Here is a 21780-nt window from a genome sequence, read left to right as displayed (position 1 = left end):
ATTTTTTCCTCAAGAATCACTTCCAATATTATCCCTTCCAGATGTGAATATTAGCACACATGCTAATATTTACACACTTATATGTTACATTATGAAATTAAATTACAAATAATAATGCTATTAATACAAATTCATTATATGTATGTGATACTCAAAACTTACAAATTTATTTCAAATTTAACACCATTTGTCCCAGCCAAGAAGTTGTATGTCCAACTAATGTCCTAGCATTTTGCTCCAGTCATCTTTGGCCTGGTGACCAATCACTGTCTTTGCATAGACTCAGATAGGATCAAAACTCTTTCCCCAGAAATATGTACAGAACAGAGACTTCCAGAAGCCTCCACAACTTGTGTTTCACTGATCCCAAAGGGATTTGTGTGAGTCAGGTGCTTTATGTTCCTATTTGCCAAGGCAAGCTTAGGCAACCCTGCATCACCAAACCATCTCATATTAACATGAAACCTCAAGCTCTATCCACAAGACACAGACCCTTCCTTGTCACAGCCCTCAGGCTGCACTTTACACTTGGCTTCTTCTCATAAATTCTTTTCACATGTCATACCCAGGAGTGATGGCTACAGCCAATAATTAATGCTGGTGGGTTGGCTTTTGTCCAAAATTCAGTTATCTTCTCAGTTGATAACACAGAGATAATCTTGGCAAAATTAGTCAAGAGACTTTTTTAAAGGATACATTTGAGGGACATTCTTGAAGGCCGTTGTGCTTTCAAATTCTTATCTGTGATGAGCACAGGCCAAAGAATGCCATGCATTTTTCAATAAGTGAGGAATTTTCTTTATTTGACTTCATAAGTTAATGTGTCTTTTCAACCAGGACAAAATGAAAAATGATAAATAAAAGTATTCACTCTTGAAACTCGAGTACATGCTGGCCAAGTTTTGCCTGCCTGGACATAGACAACCAGACACAGAACTAGGCACAGAGAGCCTTTGTATGTGTGGACACCCTTCCTGGGCACCCACTCTTCCCTGGGAGGACTCACTCTGAGAACAGCAGCTTCTGAAAGCCCTCAGCTATCTGGCACCATTAGGAGGCCTTGGTGCTGCTGGGGACTGGCCAGTTGCTCTCAGCTAGGCCACTGTGTTCTACTTTTGAACATAAACAATTTCAAACAGTGACAAAACCAGCTCTGTGACATTTTTGGATCAAGGCAAAAACAAGAACATTCTATAATCGTGTCTTAAGAGATAAAACCAACAACGCTATCCAATCAATTAAAAAAATTATCACCCTAATCTGGCTAATGTGAATAGCCACCACCTTTTTACCGATTACAGGTGTGGCTGTACTCCATTCTTCCCTACTTCCTAAAAAATAATTATTAAGTTGCTCAATCAGTGAATTATCCTCAATTCCGAACAGCAGCAACCAATCCAGAGCAAAAGCCCTGCTTCTCTGAACTCTCCTAAGTCCTTTTACACACTCTTCTACTGAGATGCTCTTATGGTTTCCAAGAGTGCATGGTCTCCCTCAAAGCAACAAGTCAATAAAAGCAACTACTTTCTAACACTAGTGTGTTCCAGGAAGTTTTTAGCTGCAGATATTTGATAAATCTGTGACATGAGCAATTGGGGGTCAAAGGAAAGCAAGAAGAACACTTACCAGAAAAGACAGATATGTGCAAAGAACAGAGAGGTAAGTTAGAAACAACAGAACTTTCTCCAAATGCACAGAAGAAGGAAGATCAGTATGGGAAAAGGCAGAGAGAAATATTGCTAGACACATTGTAGGAAGAGAGGATTTGAAAAAACGGGCAAAAGTCACAATAAGGTGGAGAAAACTAACATTACTCAGATAATTGCAAGGTAATAATTTGCCACGGTGACTGGTGCTCTGGAAGAAAGGTCTGTGAGGCTATGAGAGACTGTATTAAGGTTGGGAGGCCATGGATGGCTTTGGGCCAAGATCTGAAGAATGATTAAGAGCTAACTGGGTGAATAGTCAAGCATAAAGAAGGATATTTGTGAATGCCCTATGGTGGGAAAGAATATTATAAGTATAAAAGAATGAAGTAAGTGCCATTGGAGTGGTAGGGGGACTATTCTGTCTAAGAGAGTAAAGAGGTAAATAGGGTTATAATATGCAGAATATTGCAGGACAGGGATTGGTGCACTATAGCTCATGATTCAAATGCAGCCACCTATTTGCTTACCTGCTGTCCCTGGCTGCTTTTTCATTGCAATAACAATGTTGAAAGCTGCAACAGAGACTGTATTTATTATCTATCCTCTTGGAGGAAAAAGTTGGCTGCCCCTGTTACAAGCTATGCCAGGAGTGTTGTCTTTGTTGAAAGAGAATAGAATGCCATTGATGATATCGAGAGGATGTCTTCTTCTGGTTAAGAACTTGGAGTGCTCATTGAACAGAGTCCCGAGAATGTGAGGGTAGACCAACTATGAGGCAATAGCAGATGAAGGTGTTTTAGAATAGGGTGGTGGTGGTAAAGATGGAGAGGAGTGTGATGAACTGGGTATGTGAAATAAAAGAGAAGTCCAGGAAGACTCCTGGTTTCTGGCTTGTACAACTAGAAAGACGGGAATGTCATTTCCTGAGTCAGAGAATGCTCAAAAAAAAAAAAAAAATTAGTGTTCTGATTATTTTTGCCCAAGAGAGGAGATTGTGAGTTAAGTTTGGGTATGTCAATTTTGAATTCACTTTGAGATGCCCAAGGGATGATACACATTAGATACTTTGGATATACAGTTCTGAAGCTCAAAGAATGCTAATGACATGCACATCTTCCCATGATGGTTTATAAACAATTCAAGGAGATAAATGAAGATCAAAGTCTAGAATTAGTATTATTCTGAAAATATAGGATTTGAGTACATTGTACTCAAAAGAATATTATAAATATAAAAGCATGAAGTAAATGTCATTGGAATGGCAATGACAGTGGGAATACTCTGTCTAAGACAGTAGAGAGGTAAACAGGGTTATAATATGCAGAATATTACAGGACAGGGATTGGCAAACTGTAGCCCACAATTTCACTTGTGTCTACATGTGAAAAGCCTCCTCTCACTGGGACTTGATCTCACAATGTAAGGTGGAGAAACTAGAGAATGGCAGACATCCCTGATAGGCCACTACCAAATGGACACAGAAGAGCTGGAGAAGGAGAGTATGTTCCACTTGGGCACAAACAATTACAAGAGGAAAAGAGCAATAGACAAAGGGCAAGGCCATTCATGTACAAGGACTTCAACCTCAATCATCACATCCAATAGAGAAACCTGACACTGATGAATGCCAGATTCTCACCACGTTCGCCAATGAGATAAGCTACTCCTTCATCTGAGGGAGAAATGGACCAGTAGAGAGGGACTCGAAGTGTTCGTCTAATATTGCTCTAAGTCAGAGAGTTCCTTTATGGTAATATGAGGAGCTGCGGGAGGGAGTGAATCACTGTTCCCCTTTAAGGAAAATATCAAAATTATATAAAGGATAAAAAAACCTATGAAGGTTTGAAAATTACTTTGTTGTGTTCTAATTTTAGGAAAGGAGAAACTATGAAGCTAAATTTAAATTTAAAAATTCATTAATATAACTACTTTTTTATTGCTTATGCTATTACAATTGTTTCTGCTCTTTCTTTTTTCCACCTCTGTCTCCCCACTGTCTCCCCATGTCCATGGGTCATGCATAAAGGTTCTTTGGCTAACAAGTGATAAATTGTAAGAAGTTGATAGAGGGCTACATAGAAGTAGATTCCAAGAACTTGGCCATCCTCTTGGACCAAATGTTCATAGAGGGTAAAAATCTTCTGAGCTTGAACTTTGAAGAGTATTAAAACCTAGGTGTTTTTATCTTTTCAAGACATTCACTGTGGTAAATAGTAGATTCAATGCAGCTGATGTATCAGGAAATAGCTCATGAAAAATTTTTAATCATTCCTGTAAAACAAGTCCATTCTTTGTTAGCCATAATTTAATACAGAGTCAGCATTAGGACTGAATTTTGAGCTCTTATTATTATGCTGGTTAATCACTGACAGACATATTTTCAGTGGGAAAATAATGGATGTCTTTGTTCTTTTTTAAAATTAAGTTCAATGTCCTTCCATAAAAATATTTTTCCCATAATTAATGTGGTGTTTCCTTTTATAATTTAAATTTTTGCCTTTTATATGTTCATCAGTTGAAAAGTTATGCATGCTTGTTGCAAAAGCTGAGATATTATGGAAAAATGCCAAATAAAGTAAAAGCCTTTTTGGAAAACATTTACCTGCTCCTTTCTCCCTTTCTTCCTGTAGTATCATGGTTAACAATTTTAACTGTGTAACTTAGAGAACTTTATCAATGAATTTACACATACGGTTTTCTTATATATGAGTAGAAATTTTACTACATGTTACTATTGTCATTATTACTATTATATAACTTTCTTCATTTTATTTGAGGCTCCAACTCAGCACAGATAAATCTACTTGAATAACATTAAGAACCGCAATGTAACCCTCAGTACTGTGTGGATATAAGGTGTTTTATAGTACTCAAAACTCAAAGCAACCTTGTTTTAATGATCTTTAGCATAACATTGTCAGATTTGTGAAAAAACTATTTTAGGTCCAGGTTTTATATTATGATTACGAGAGAAACAATAGAACTTCCATTTTCTCTTGGAGAAGAGAGAAGGAAAGAACATTGGACCTGAATGAACTAGATCAGCTTATCATTTGACCTCTCTGTGACTTGTTCTTATCTGTAAACTGGAAGGCTTTGATCCAGATTATTTTTAATATCTCTGCTAGCTCTATTTTATATTTATACATGTAATTTTATATGTGTACAGTATTGTAACACCCAGTTTTAGTTAAAAACTTTTCATATTTGGCAAGCATTAAATATCTATTTTCACTCAATACTTTAGGTAAACTGAGGGACAAAAGTGTATGTTACCTACTGTCCATGTCAGATATTGACTGAAAGATATTTTCCAGTTTCCCCTTCAATTGTTATCTCCAATAATAAGTATTTTTCAAAAGTACTAGTGTCACAGTAGATATTCACTTCTTTAAAAATAGGGAATTAAGAATCTAAGTAAAAAGTAAACTATTAGTGTTTAGAGGACAAGAATTAAGGAAACTATAATAAAATTTTCTTTTGAAGTGAAGAAGAAATTTACCTTCAGTTGTGAGAAATACATGCAAGAGAAAAAAAAATAGAGAACATCATGGGAACACACAAAGGGGAGAGCAAAATATTGGGGTGGCAGCTCTTAAGAGAATGATTATGTGGTCGTTCTAGTACCTGAAAAAGAGCCGCTGCTCCCCCTTGTGGCAAGTGCTCAAAGCTAACTTCCTGATAACAGCATTTCATCCTAGACACAAAATGATATTAAGACCTATAATATCATTTAAGGGGAAAAATAAAATATATATTCGAGTGGAAAATTCAAATAATGACTCTGTTTCAGGTATAGGATTAATGTCACCAAAAGAAAAGGGCAGATGATATGGGCCCAGGGAGAGGCTTACTATAGTCAACTTAGGTAACTGATTGGTCAACCCGTACTTCACAAACACCCATTTCTATGCCAGCTGTTTCATAAGGTACTAGAAAGAGTGTTATATAATACAAGACAGTCATCTTTCACAAGTGTGCCATCCACCTGGGAAGATACAATATGACCACATGGAGGCAGTTAATTACAAGGTGGTAGATTGTGTGTCATACTGGATCACCCAGAGCACGGAGAAAGGAGAAATGCCTTTGTACAGGCATCTGAAGGGTTGGGTGCTTCAGAGAGATTTACATAGAATGGCACTGGGTCAATGAAGCAGAAAAGCATAAGGCCAGAAAGTTAACCCTATGTCTAGAGTTTTGTGTTTATAGACTAAAGGCAAAAAGGAATACTGGGGGCCAGATTAACCAACCTGAACTAATTACTTTGATCTATATTCCACCTGTTTTATAGGTGAATAATTTTTTGAATGTGTTTGAAAACAGAAATGCCATAATGTGAAATGTTTTAGGAAGTGTATTCTGGGAAACTATATGCGATAAATTTTCTTTAATTGCATATAAATATAAATACTAAAGGAATTAGTTATTTTTAATGTAGTTCTTTCATTTATCACTTCCTATTCTCCTCCTATGCTTTTTTTTCATATAACTTATTACTACCTGACATTTTTATACGGGTAGGAACTCTATCACTTTTGTTCACTGCTGTACTTCCTAACTTCAAGACAGTGGTGAGCATTTGATAGATATTTGTTGATATTATAAATAAATTTCTATTGAAAGGCTTGAGGCAGGGGGAGCAATTAAGTGTTCCTCACAATGATAAAATTTGACCTTGCATAGAGGCAGGACAGTAAAATGGAGACATTAAATATTTTGAGGAATGAATAAACTAGACTTAATAACTCACTGAATGTGGCTGGTGAGGGATAAAGAGGAATCTAAAATTGCTGAGGCTTCAAGGTTATATGCATGGAAGGATAATGGAGGCATTAAAAATATTGGGCAGTCAGTTGGAAAGTATGTTTTGGCTAGATAACAGAGTTAAGTTCTTGATACAGACTGAGTTGTTGAGGGACAGTTAGAGATTTCTGATTAGAATCCAGGCAACAGGCCAGGCTTGCAAATGTAGCTTTATGGTGGAGATGGTAGCTGAAATGTGATTCCTGTGGGACAAGCTCTAAATGCAGTGAGGACAAGAACAGAGGACAGAACCTTCTACTCACTTAAGCCATCTTCACAAATAACCTTAAGCAGAGTGGCCCATTTATAATTTATGCACTCATCTCACCTATATCTACTGAGTCCTAACCCCACCCCACCCCAACCAAGAAAAAAAAAGGAAAACATGATATGAGGTACCTGGGAAATGACAGCTAGTAAGGGAGACAGAGAGAAAAATTTACACACATGACTCATCCAAGTGAATCAGCCATCCAGCTCCAGCCAGCTATAGTCCTGATGTTGCTAGGTCCTATGAGCTTTCAAGATAAGCCGAGGTTTTATGTTAGAATTTCTAACGCTGAACTGTAAGACGTTGATTAAGATGCGTGAACCAACCAAAACATCTTTGCTGGCTTGATTTAATTTGTTGCCAGCCCTATATTAATCTCATTCAAGAAGAGATTCTTCTCTCTCTCTTACCCCTTAATTGTACATTCTCTGGGGAGGATGCTTTTAGTCATTTCATATTAACAATTTGCTTGAGAAGGATGTTTTAGGATGGCCATTTTATAATGAAAGATAGGATCACTCTTATTAGCAGGTTTGTAACATCCCTTTATTTATTTACCAAATATTTCTAGAGTTCATACTCTGTATTAGGCATTCAGTGTATAATGATGAAGAAATTAGACAATAGAAATTTTGTTTACGCACATTTCTTCAGGTGGGAAGGGACACAGTATCATTACCAATGGAGGGAAGAAAAACTCTACTAGCTTAAAATAAAGAAGACCCTGGCATGCTGGATGAAACTGCTTTAATTTTATGAGAAAGTTGAGGATGAAGAGGGAGGTACTATTCCTAGGTGAAAAGTTTGTCCGTATCATGGCAGGAGGATAGATAGAGACTGAGAAAAAGGCCCTGGAACCATCTAGTGTGGGCAGGAGAAAAAACACCAATGAAGAACAAAGTACATCCAGTAGTTATCTGCAGAACCTAACAGTGAAAAATAAGTTAGAATTGAATACTTATTAAACCAGTGGCTTTCAAGCATTCTTTGATAATATCACAGTTAAATAAACTATTTTCCCTGTCTACTCAGCACAAAAAAGGGTCATGTGTTTAGATGTCTTCACACACACACTAAATCAACATATTCACTGGTCATGACCTACTAATGACTTAAACCCAGATCTTTGAAAAACACTAAATAAAATAGTCCTTAATTTTTCTCAATGGGTCATGGATTTTTCCAGGACTTCAGTGTTGAGAATGAATGGTAATATTTGAGATACAGAATAATTCTTATAGACTTAAATAGTTTTATTATGTAATTATTCTTTTATATGCAGTATCAGTGTACACTAAGAAGCTATGCTTATTTCAGGGATTTTTTACTTTTACCAGTCAAAATCAAGTCAATTGTGATTTTGAAAGAGTATACAAACTGAAATTTTTAAATAAAAAGTATCCAGAATAAATTTGTTTCAATTTATAGAACTTATTTTAAGGATACTCATGAACAAAACATCAGTTTTAATTCAACATATTAATTATTGCTTTAAGTTTCAATTTACATCACAATAATGACATTAGAAAAATTAGTCCAAGATGTGTAGTTTTGAAAATATGGAGGCTTATTTATTAATATTGATTCATAAAACTATTTTTAAATCTATTTTGATAATTGGTTGGATTTTGAAATAATTAGGAAAGTTATGTATTACATAGAAATCACCACCTTTGTGCAAGCTTTTCGGAGTTGAAGTTCTCCAACACAGGGCAGTTTGATTATAATGTTTAAATTATGCTCTTTAAGATAAAAGGCATCCAAATAGGAAAGGAGGAAGTAAAGCTATCATTGTTTGCAGATGACATGATAGTGTACATAGAGAACCCTGTAGATTACCAAAAAACTCCTCAACCTACTAAGTGAATTTGGCAAAACAGCAGGATACAAAGTCAACATTCAGAAATCAAAGGCATTTTTGTACACCAGCAATGCAATAGAAGAAGAAATCAGAAAAAAAATACCATTCGATATAACAAGAAGAAAAATAAAGTACCTAGGCATAAATTTAACCAAAGACGCAAAAGACCTGTATGCAGAAAACTATACAACTTTGAAGAAAGAAATTAAGGAAGACACAAATAAATGGAAGCATATACCGTGCTCATGGATTGGAAGAATTAATATCATCAAAATGTCCATACTACCCAAAGCAATTTATAGATTCAGTGCAATCCCTATTAAGATACCAATGACATATTTCACAGAAATAGAACAGACATTTCAAAAATTTATATGGAACCATAAACGACCCCGAATAGATGCAGCAATTTTGAGAAAGAAACACAAAGTAGGAGGGATCACAATACCGGACATTAAACTCTACTACAAAGCCACTATACTCAAAATAATCTAGTACTGGCACAAGAACAGACACAGAGACCAGTGGAACAGAATAGAAAGCCCAGAAATAAGCCCAGGTCTATATTGGCATCTAATATTTGACAAAGGGGGCAGAAGCATAAAATGGAGCAATAATAGCCTCTTCAACAAATGGTGTTGGGAGAGCTGGATGGCTACATGCAAAAAATTGAAATTGGATCATCAGCTGACACCATACACAAAAATAAACTCAAGATGGATAAAAGACTTAAATATAAGTCGCAACACCATCAAAGTCCTAGAGGAGAACATTGGCAGGAAACTCTCAGATATCCCACGCAGCAATTTTTTCACTGATATGTCTCCTAAAGCAAGGGACATAAAGGAAAGAATAAACAAGTGGGACCTCATCAAAATAAGAAGCTTCTGCATGGCGAAAGAAAACATCAGCAAAATGAAAAGCGAGCCAACCATATGGGAAAATATATTCGCTAATGATACATCAGATAGATGTTTGATCTCCAAGATATATAAAGAACTCACTCGACTCCACTCCAAGAAGACAAACGATCCAATCAAAAAATGGGCAAAGGACCTGGGCAGATGCTTTTCCAAGGGGGAGATACAGAGGGCCCAGAGGCATTTGAAAGGATGCTCAGCTTCACTAGCCATCAGAGAAATGCAGATCAAAACCACCATGAGGTACCACCTCACACCGGTCAGAATGGCCATCATAAACAGATCAACAAACAACAGGTGCTGGCGAGGCTGTGGAGAAAAGGGAACCCTAGTCCACTGCTGGTGGGAATGCAGACTGGTGCAGCCACTGTGGAAAGCAGTGTGGAATTTCCTCAAAAAACTGAAAATAGAACTGCCTTTTGATCCAGGGATTCCCCTGCTGGGACTATACCCTAAGAATCCCAAAACGCCAATTCAAAAGAACCTATGCACCCCAATGTTCATAGCAGCACAATTTACAATAGCCAAGTGTTGGAAGCAACCTAAATGCCCATCAGTAGATGATTGGATCAAAAAGTGATGGTACATATACACAATGGAATACTACGCAGCAGAAAGAAAAAAAGAACTACTAAACTTCAAGACAGCATGGATGGAACTGGAGAGCATTATGCTAAGTGAAATAAGCCAGGGGGCGAAAGACAAATACCATATGATCTCACCTATAAGCGGAACCTAACCAACAATACAAAGATGCAAGGAAAAGAAGACCAGCAACACTGAAAGGAAAAGAAATCAACAGAGACAAGAGGGAAGGGGGGGGCAGGGAAAAGGAAGGGAAGGGGAAAGTCAAGGAACATATAGCAAGGACTCATGGATAAAACCAAAGGGGAAGAGCTGAGGGAGGGAAGGAGGGAGGGGGCAAGGGAAAGTGGTGGGGGGGGAGGCAGAGACAAATGTATTTGAAAAAATAAATTAAAATAAAATTTAAAAAAATTTTAAAAAATATATTATGCTCTTTAGAAATAAACCAGCATAAATTGAAATAGTGTAGAATCAAACTGACCCTTTCATAATGTTTAACAAATTTTTAGGGGAAGAAAATAAGATAGTCACCAGAAAAGCAAGTAAAGTAAGGAATCATAAGACTGATAGTCTAAGACACGCAAACTAGACTTTGATAGTTTTCTATTAATCCAAATTTTTGGATTGCATTTCCCACACAACAGAAAATGAACATCTATTTCTTATAATAGGTTTATCCTATTATGCCATTTGGTTTCCCTGCTCTTAATCTATAATGTTGCAGAAGTTAGAGTAAATCTTCAGTGATGATTATAGAAATCATGGACCTTTGTTAGTTCTGTAATTATTCATTATGTTATGCATGGAGGTTGAGGAGGTGGGCTTTGTGTTCCTCATGCAGGTTTAAGTGCTGGCCACAATGTCGATAATCTGTGTGACTGATAGAGATACAAACTATCACTGGAATGCTCTGGTAAAAATACATAATCTGAACATAGTCATGAGGAAACATCAATGAATTTATATTTAATGACACTCTAATGAAGAATTAGCCTGACCTCTTCTAATGTGTTAAAAATCACAAAAAACAAACAAACAAAGGAAAACTGTGTAACAATTCTAGACTGGAGACACTTGTAACAAGACAACTAAATGTAATGTATTTATTTTGTTATGAAAAAATTATCTGACAACTTGAATAAGATAATATTATTGTATCAATGTTGATTTCCTGGCTTTAATTATACTGTAGTTATATAAGGAACTATCTTTGTTTTTAAGAAATATATTGTGAAATATTTAGAGGTAAAGGAGCATCAGGCATGTCTGCAACTTGCTTGTAAAAGCTGAAAGAGAATGATAAAGCCAAGGTGATAAATGTTTCCATTTGGTAACTGCTTGAAGGATATAGGGAGGTTCTTTGTACATCCTTGCAAAAAATAGCATTGAACCACAGCAAAATATTCACAAAAGTGGGCTCAACTGAACTCAAAAATCTTGTTCATTCAATCTTGAAGTGGGTTATACTGAACTCAAAAATCTTGTATTAAGGATTAAATGAGGTCATCTGTATAAAGCTATAAGTAATCCTTCAAAAATTTTAGGTTCTAGATGTTACTGCAATAACATACTATATATCTACTCCAGTAAAAGCTGGATTTCTGCAGAAAGGGACGCCAACAAGGCTTATCAGAAAACTAGAATTAGAAGCAGACCACTCGAAATCCCTCTTATTTGCAACCAGAGCACCAATAAAAATCATTAAAACCCTAATAAAATATCGAGAGCTTACGTTGCCCTTGGTTATCCACACTTTGCATCCTTTTGCTCTCAGCTCAGGGTTTTTCCACTGGGCAATGAGTTAAGGAAGGTCTTTAATGTTTTTTAAGAAGACCAATTTCATCAAAATTTTTTAAAAAGAGAGAGATATGGGATATAGAATTCTTTACCAACCACTTTTTAGTTTTTAAACCACAGAAGGAAATATTTTTGGAAATTTTATATCTACATTTTTAGTTTTGCCAAATAACTAAATGTATGGGAAGCATGACCACTAAACCAGCCATCAAAGAATATCGCAGAATTCAAGGTGTCCTTCCTTAGTTCTTCATCTATTGATAACGATGCTCTTTGACAGAGAGTTTGCTCCTGCTGAATTCAATACATTCACATACGAAAGGAAATCACAGATTAAATAAACCTAACTTCCTCTTTAAAATAGCACAAATCCCCTAACAGACAGGAGCACATTCTTTTGTTGAAACATGCATTATAGAAACAGACTGTATTATTTCCTAAGTAGGAAGAATAAGAGGGAGTGAATTTTATAAAGAGCATATTGTTAAGCAAGGGCATTTTGAATCAGGAATAATAGTATTAAGAAATAGAATAGGCTCTACTGAGAGTCTTAGAAAAGTGAATAAAATAATAAAGGGCCATCTTCCTGGAATGGGTGGGCCCTTCATAGAACAGATGAACCAGATACTTTCTTGAGCTTGTTTTCAGCCCTTTTAACAGATTCACCATAATCACAAGTCAAATCCAGATCTATTAATACAGTCACAGCAATTATTCCTGGGAGTCAAGCACTCTTTGAAATTACTTTTGTAAAGAAAGAGTTGCTTTTGTATTTATTTAAGAAAAGGTCAAATATTCAAACACTGCAATATTATAATAAAGGATAAAAACAAATCCCAGCTCACTTACCTCTGAAATGTTTAGAATTGATACAGAGATAAAGAATTAAACTAACAAAAAATTTTAATCAACACAAAGCAATGTTTGAAAGATAATTTTCACCAGATGTTCATTTTTTAAATGTATACCATGGCATCAACTGAATAAGTAGCACATATTAAATAAATTGGAACCATATCATGATATTACTAACAAAAGAAAAACCTTATATATTGAGAATTATAATTTTTCACTTGAGAATTTCAGTCACACATTTTTTATTGTGGCAATATATTACAAAAATAACCATTTTAACCATATGTAAGTGTACAGTTCAGAGATATTAAGTACTAAACAGAAACTTCCCATTCTTTCCCACTCCCAGCCCCTAAAAACTACCATTCTACTTTTTGTCTATGAATTTGACTACATTTGGTACCTTGTATTAGTGGAACTATACAATTTTTTTTCCTTCTGTTACTGACTTATTTCATTTAGCATAATGTCCTCAAGGTTTATTCATGTTGCACTGTATATCATAATTTCCTTCCTTTTTAAAGTTAAATAATACTTTATTGTATGTATATACCATATTTTGTTTATTCATTCATCCATCGATGTCGTCTTGGTTTGTTCTTACCTTTTGGTAATAGTGAATAATGCCACTATGCACATTGGTGTGCAAATGTCTATTTGAGTCCCCACTGTTGATTATTTTGGGTTATATACCTAAAAGTGAATTTCTGATCATATTAAACAAAAATTGATTCTGGCACTTTTAATCAGTAGGAAAGACTTTATTGAGGACTATTGTGATAGGCATCAAGACTATCACAATGGGGAGAAAGATCGGCAAGAAAAGCTAGGAATTTATAGCCAATTGGCAGATTAAAGGGTTTACTGGATAGAAAATTACTAACAGGAGACATAAATGGTAGAGGAATTCATGCTAAACTGACTTAGCAGAATTCTGAAGGCAGACCTGGGTGATTAATTATCAAGTGTGAGGGATTAAGAGTTTGCTCAGATGTCAAGGGTGAGGCATTCTCTCTAAACTGACTCAGATAAGCCTAATTAAAGTTTGGTTAAAGATAGAGTCATTTACAATCATATGGTAATTAAATGTTTAATTTTTTTGAAAAACTGTCATGCTGTTTTCCACAGCTGCTAGCACTATTTCATACTCCTTTCCCATCAGCAATACAAAAAGTTTCCAATTTCTCTTCAATCTTGACACACCTGCCATTTCTCAGGATTTTTCTTTCATTTTGGTTTTATAATAGCCATTCTAATGTGTGTGAAGTGATAGCTCATTGTGATATGATTTGTCTTTCCCTGTTGACTAGCGATGTTGACCATCTTTCATGTGTTTTGAGGCCATTTTTTATTCCTTCGAAAATGTCTAAGTCCTTTGCCCATATTTTCCTCTTAAGTTATTGTTTTTGAGTTGCAGGCATTCTTTATAGCTTCTAGACATTGATCCTTTGTCAGATACATGGTATGCAAATATTTTATCCCATTTTGTGGATTGCCTTGTCTCTCTGTTGATAGTGACCTTTGACACACACAAGTTTTAATTTTGATGGTCACGTATATGGTCAAATGATTTTTTTACATGCTACCAATACCATTTGGTCATTTGACTATTCTATTCTATTGGTCTATGTGTCTGACTTTTGATTACTAGAATTTTATAGTGAGTTTTTAAATCAGAAAGTGTGAGAACTATAGCTTTGTTCTTTTTCAAGATTATTTTGGTTATTCAGGACTCCTTAAGATTCTATATGAATTTTTTTATGCATTTTTTCTTTTTCTGCAAAAACAGCCATTAGAATTTTTATTCATAGATATGGGATATATTTCCATTTACTTGTGTCTTGTTTAATTTCTTTCTGTAATGTTTTCTAGTTTTCAGTGTCCAAGCCTTGGTTAAGTTTATTCCTAAGTATCTTACTCTTTGATAACATTGTTTTGATGAAACTATTTTAATTTCCTTTTCAGATTATTCATTTCTAACGTATAGAAGGACAACAGATTTTTGTGTGTTGCTTGGTATTCTACACCTTTGCTGAATACATTCATTAGATCTATTTTTAATAAAATTGTCTAGGATTCCTAAGTATAAGATTATGTCATCTGTGACATTCTTCCTTTCTAATTTGGGTGTCTTTTATTTCTTTTTCTTGTCTAATTGCTCTGGCTGGAATTTAAAGTATTAAGTTAATTACAAATGGCAAAAATAGGCATTCTTGACTTGTTCCTAATCTTAGTGGACAAGCTTTCAGTCTTCTGCCATTGAGCATGAATTTAGCTATGAGCTTTCTACATATGGATTTTATTATATTGAAGTAGGTTTCTTTCTATTCCTAGTTTGTGTTTTCATCATGAAAAGTGTTGAATTTTGGCAAATGCTTCTTATACATCTGTCGAGATAATCTTGTATTTTTATCTCTGCATTCTGTTAATGTGGTGTACACCAATTGACTCAAAACTCTAGAGCAATCCAAGCCTCATACTGGTAAACACCATGTATGTCCAATGCAATTTTAGGATGATTTGTATTTTATCTTAAAGTAATTAATCCATATGCACATAAATAGCTAATCAAAATGCTAAGTTAACCAGAGAGTTACATTTCTAAACTGCATCAGTGCTTACTATATTTTAAAAATCAGTACTCTGGAATTCTGAATATTTAAGTTTATCATATGTGACAGCTTATTACTAAATATTGTTGTAATAATGAAAACTTACTAGCTGATTGATTTTATTTCTTTGCCATGGTCCCATGAACTAGATATAAAATATATTAAGCTAATAAAACTGTATCACAAACCAACACATGTGCTTATAATTTGTCAAGCCTGAACACACATACATGAGAAGGTAAAGAAAAACTCATTAATGCTTCCTTCACTTTCAATGTGTGCAATATGCATTAGTAATTTTTCATACTAGCAATGTGTAATTTATCAGAATGAAAAATACTGTACAGTATTTGAGGAAAAATTCTTGCACCTGAGTTAAAAATTTAGCACAGTATAGAATATGCCATGGACCAAGTGTCACTTATCTGAAGGCAAAATTAATTGTATGATTTATACAACAGAAATTGAGTTTTTTAGGAATAAAGTAGGTGCTATTAAAGTAAAAATTTATATTTCATCATACCTAAGTGAGATATTGAAGAAAAAGTTCTTCCTTTCAGACTGAATTATTATGAGTAAAGAAAAATATAAATATATGATAATACTTAATATTTTTAAGAAAAGAAAGAAATTTCTTGTGTTGTGAAATAAAATCCCCTCCTTTCTGACTCCATGACTTACCTATACCTGACAAAATTTATCAATTGATTTTCAATATTACACTTCTTGATGTAACAGCAGCAACAGCAATAATATTAATAATAACAACAATAAGAACTATCACTAATTGAATGTCTATTATAAATCAGGCATTGGTCATATACAGTTGACCCTTAAACAATATGGATTTGAATTGAGTGGGTCCACTTTTCTTAATTTTTAAAAATTTTATGTATGTATGTATTTATTTATTTAGAGGAGGAGGGAGGGAGAGAAGGAGAGAAACATCTATGTGAGAGGGGAACATCTATCAGTTGCCTTTTGTACGTGCCCAGACAGGGGACTGAATCCACAACCTAAGCGTGTGCCCTGACCAAGAATCAAATCAGTGGTGTTTTTCTCTGTAGAACAATGCCCAACCAACTGAGGCATACCAGTCAGGGTGAGTGAGTCTACTTTATAAATAAGTACTATAAATGTATTTTCTCCTCCTTATGATTTTCTTAACAACATTTTCTTTTCTCTAGCTTACTTTAGTGTAAGGACACAGTATAAAATACATATACAGAATACATGTTAACCAACTGTTTATGTTATAGCAAGGCTGTCAATGGTAGGCTATTAGTAGTTAAGTTTTGGGGGAGCCAAAATTTATACACAGGTTTTGCTGTCAATACTCTGTTGTCTAACACAAGCATCAACTATAAGTGCATTTGTGAGCCACAATGATTACACAGCCTCAGAATTCCCTGTTTGGAGTCAGAGTAATCTTGGCAGGGGCAAAGAAACATAGGTAGCCAACATCTGCTATACTTTATCCACATATGGTTACCTTTAGCTCTTGCACCAAACTCTATTTCATCTATAAAAATGGATAGTAAATTGATTTTATTCTATATACATACAAAGCAAAAGGATTTAAGCTGCTATTTTGAGAATGGGCCGATGTAGGTGGCCTATATTTGAGACTTCTTGGGCACCTCCTCCTCACTGTCAAGAACACTGTTGTGTGTATATAGGAAGGTATTTATGTATGTAGTGAGCTTGGGTGTATTTGGGTATGATCAGGTGGAAAGGCAACATTAAATTTAAATATAAGTCATATGTACAAACACAGACGTTTGTGTTTGATGATCATTTTGATAATTGAGAATTGAAGGGCAGATAAAGTGCTTCCCAGACAAAGTAAAGCTAAAGGAGTTCATCATCACCAGGCCCTTATTAATATGAAATGTTAAAGGGTCTTATCTAGGAAAAAGAAGAGGATCAAAACTATGAACAGTAAAATGACAACAAACTCACAACTATCAACAATGGAATCTAAAAATAAAGCAAAAACAAACTAAGCAAACAACTAGAACAGGAAGAGAATCACAGAAATGGAGATCATGTGGAGGGTTATCAGCGGAGAGGGGGAAGAGGGAAAATGAGGGAAAAACATACAGGGAATAAGAAGCATAATTGGTAGGCACAAAATAGGCAGGGGGATGTTTAAAATAATATAGGAAGTGGAGAAGCCAAAGAACTCATATGTACAACCCATGGACATGAAATAAGGGGGGAGATTGTTGGAGGGAGTAGGGGTGTTGGGTGGGCGGGGGCAAAGGGGAAAAAATGGAACAACTCTAATAGCATAATCAATAAAATATACTTAATAAAAATATAAAAGTGATAAAAAGAGAAACATAAAATTACGTGTCTGGTTTTTTGGAGGTGACAAGTCTCCCTAATAGTACTTTTCCTAGAAAATCTTTCTTCTTCTGTTTGAATGCAAGACAAATAATCCTCCTGGCATGGCTGCTGTTCAGACTTGCAAGGCAGAGCTGACTGCAGGATACAGTCTGTTTAGAAAGATGCTAAACATCCCTACATGGCCAGCATTTGCCAAAAGACTATAGGCAGCTAGTCACAAATACCAATAAAGCTGTTTTTTATTGGATTCCCTGGAAATATGTTCTGGATGGAAATTTCTCCATCGAAGTTTTATTGAGGTGGCCAATCAGAACATACCTTTGTTAGGATGTAGGGAGAGCAGATTGGGGCAGAATGGGAACTTGATCCACAATACAGATGCTGTTGCAACCAAAATCTCAGTTGATCATCTGAGGAGCGATGGAGCGGGAATGAGCCTTCACAGCTGTCCCAAACGGAGCCAACACAGCAGGGCCTCTGTTTTTCTGCACCAGCCAATCATTATTGCAGGACACCCCAGCAAGAGAGGGAAGTCTCCAGCTAGGGAATTTTTTGAAACCAAAGGCAAAATTTTCGGGGGTTGAGAGCTATCAGTAGCAGAAATTCTCAAAGACTGCTGAAATGTGCACATTAATTCTGAAGTGTAGATCTTAGCAAGACACCACAGTATCCACTCCAACAGAGAGAAAAGGGAAAAGAGAGCAAGCAACATGAAGTTTCATAGAATCGTAAATCCTGTAGATTAAATGGGCATTTTCGGTTCTACAATGTAAAGTGTAAGGGCATACCAGACAAAGAGAACAGTAAAAACTAAAGTATAGAGGCAGGGTAAAGTTTTGGGTGTATGAGGAATATTTCATTCACACCACACATCTGTATTGAGCACCTCCTATTTCCATAGAAAATCCTAGGTGCATAGTGACTAAGAGAAGGGAGAGAAAATTGAAGCAGATATGTTACAAAATAAAAGGGAGAATAACAAAAGATGACACTGAAAAGGCAAATAAAAGTCACAGATGTTACTAAATGACACAGAATGTACTCTGCATGTTGATGAAGAGTTAATAAAATAATATGATCATATTCATCTCTTTGAAAGCTGATTAGACTGTCAGAGTTGAGCATGACTTGGTGGAGGGGAGACTGGAGACAAGACCACTAGGTACAAGGTGTCTTGTCTCCAGTACAAAGTGTGGCAGACAATGTTAGTTGTCTATCTTCTTGTCTTACTAATTAGGCCTTCTTTTCTTTGCAATGAATGCTCAGGAAGCCAAATGCTTTCTCATCTTCTCTGATAGTAATGAGATGTAAGTGCATTACTGCTGGTGGTTTCTGGGGAACTTATAGTTTCTTGAACAACAGAATGGTGCAGATGCAGCTGACATGCCCTTTCCCCCTTCTTATTGTTCTGAATATGGATATGATGGGTAGAGCTGCAGCAGCCATGTAGCAACCAAAGGGAAAGGAGCCAAGGGTGGTAGAGTTATCATTCCAACTGTCATGGAGCTGAAGAACCAATGGAAGCAGCCACTTACTTTAGATATTTTGTTGTGTAAGAAATATAAACCCTATTTAGTTAAGCCATTTAAATTTTGTTGTTCTTACTGGCTGCTGAATGCAATCTTAACTATTATAGAAAATTGTCCAGGAAAGATTTAAGGGGGACCAGATCCAGGTAATGGTAATGGGGAATAAAGATGCAGGGACAGCGAAAAATACACAAGTGGCTGAATCCACAGGACCAAGCCACTAGCTGTGGGATATGAGAGAGATCAACAATTCAGGGATCATCATGAGGTTCTGGCTTAGGTATATTTTTCCAGGCTCCCCTTCTACTTCACTTTATTTCTCAACCATGCGAAGCTATTTTTTAAACCTCTTTACCTTTTCAAATGTTCTTTTCTGCTTAGCACATCTTCCCATATATGCTTTACAATTTAATTTCAAATATCACCTCCTCCACAAAACACCCTCTCCTCTTAATCCCTAAGAGTATATCATTCCTTTTCTATGAACTGAAGCCACTGTTTTTTTTTCCAAATAACTATTATGTGCCAAATATTAAGTGTTTTACAGATATTAAATCATTCTTTTAACTAATCTCTGAGAGAGGTACTGCTAGAAGTCCTCATTTTACTGAGGTAGAGAGAGATTTATTAACATGCTCACACACATGAACCTACGACATAACAGCTTGTATTGGAACCCAGGAGATGTGGAGACCCTGCTAAACTACTTCCCACAGGAAAAAAACAAAAAACAAAAATACAATCTGAATGACCTGATTTCAATTTCTCACCGTAGGGCAATGGTAGTGAATATGATAGCACATCTGTAATTAGTTGAATGGTGGCCTCCAGAAAGATATGTCCACACTCCAGACCCTGTGACTATGACTTTATTCAACAAAAGATCACTGCAAATGTAATGAAGTTAAGGATTTTCAGTGGAGATCTTTCTGGGTTATCCAAATGAGCCCTAAATCCAATAACAGGCATCCCTATAACAGACACACAGAGGAAAGACTGGGAGAAAAGGAGAAGGCCAAGTGAAGACAGGCAGCTATTATAGTTACACAGCTACAAGCCAAGGAACACCTGGTGCCAACAGAAGGTGGAAAAGGCAGCCTTTAGAAGGAGCAGGACTGTGCTAGCACCTTGATCTCAGGCTTTTGGTCTTCAGAATGCGAGCTAATATATTTCTGTTGTTGTAACCCATCAAGTTTGCGGTAATTCGTTACAGCATCCCTGAGAAACTAGTACACCATCTCTGGCAATGCCAGTACAAGGCAATTCTCATTATCTTCTCCTATCAAAGCTTTCAAATAACACAATATCAAGCAATTATTATCAATCGTCTATATTGTGGGTACTTGCGCAAAGTTTTTGCTATGGCTGCATAGTTTCTATACTTTAATCCAATGTGGGGTTAATTATATTAGAGAAGGTGATACTTCATGGAAAATCATTAGGAAAAATTTTTTTTCAGTAGCTATATATGACATGATTAAATGCCAATTAGCTTAGCTTCTGCCAGGAGGTCAAAAACTTTCCATGGTATGTAGGCTTTTGCCAGATTTTTCTTTAAATTTTAAGAGTCTAGATATTTAGAAATCCAAGATATTTTGTGAATTTGATACTGTAGGTCAGGGTCTGAAGATTTATCCTTGAGGAAATACATTATATTTATCATTCACTTGGGGGGCTTGCTTTCTTCCCTACGTGAGAACATACTTACTACCAATGAACATTCTTGGATATTCTCATTCAAAGTTAGCCTTGAAACCTCAAATATTTTCGGGGCCAAAGATTCTAAAACTTTTTTTAAAAAGTTTGTTATATAATACCTTACAGGCACCTTGACAGGAAGATATCCCCAATCCATATGTCATCTACCTAGCAACAGATACAGAAACTAGACTTTACATAGAAAAAGTGCCCTGTCCTAGGTAAGAATATATTCTCAAATCAAAGCTATAAATGTCATCCTCAGAGGTCAACTGTTCTAGTTGTGGGACTACAAATCCATCTGGATGGTGAAAAGTCCTGAGAAATCTACCAAATCCACCTGAGAAAGGGAACCGGAATTGCCTAGATTATTAATTTCATCCATTCCCGCCCCCTACCCACCCCCTGCCTTCCCGTCACCCCCCCTCACCCCCTACCCCACAACTCCTTGCTTAGAGTGTATTGCACTTTCCTGGTTTCCTGAATCTCGCAGCAAAGCAATGCCTCTATTCTATACAAATCTCTTTTTCCTCCCTGTTCCTTGCTTTTCTCCTGCCTTTTGAACCTACCTCGGCTTGTCACAAGCAATTTAAAAATGATTAGTCTTCCCATCAATCCTCTTCCGCCCTTTTTTCCAAGGTCAATTTCCATCTACTCCTTTTTTCAGGACCCCTTGCTCCATGTGTCCCTCTCCTTCCCTTCTTTCACGCTGGAATTTTTCCAAGCTTCCTGGGCCCAATTTCGGCTGCAGAGGCTTCTCTATCCCTCTAGCTCTCAAAAACCCTGATCCAGTTCCAGGCTCCTCCCCACGTGTGTCCAAGGTCTCCCCTTTTACCCTGTACCCG

At 36.1% G+C, this 21780-nt stretch overlaps 1 protein-coding gene across 2 annotated transcripts in view; it reads right to left on the bottom strand.

Annotated features, from left to right (window-relative positions):
* ALDH1A1 (aldehyde dehydrogenase 1 family member A1) overlaps window positions 1-21780 on the bottom strand; it is a 131087-nt gene that overhangs the window by 108852 nt on the left and 455 nt on the right. Inside the window, exon 1 of one of the 2 annotated variants that reach the window (XM_054583019.1) lies at window positions 21505-21748. The exons of the other annotated variant lie outside the window; for it this stretch is intronic. Coding sequence (XP_054438994.1) covers window positions 21505-21586 — 82 coding nt within the window. The 5' untranslated portion in view covers window positions 21587-21748. Of the gene's footprint in view, window positions 1-21504; window positions 21749-21780 lie in introns of those variants that run through there. 2 annotated transcript variants of the gene reach the window in all.

This window comes from Pteronotus mesoamericanus, unplaced genomic scaffold (genome assembly GCF_021234165.1).
Source record: "Pteronotus mesoamericanus isolate MK-2021 breed Mesoamerican mustached bat unplaced genomic scaffold, CSHL_Meso_final contig_73, whole genome shotgun sequence".
Taxonomy (NCBI): domain Eukaryota; kingdom Metazoa; phylum Chordata; class Mammalia; order Chiroptera; family Mormoopidae; genus Pteronotus; species Pteronotus mesoamericanus.
This window is presented reverse-complemented; position numbering and strand designations above follow the sequence as displayed.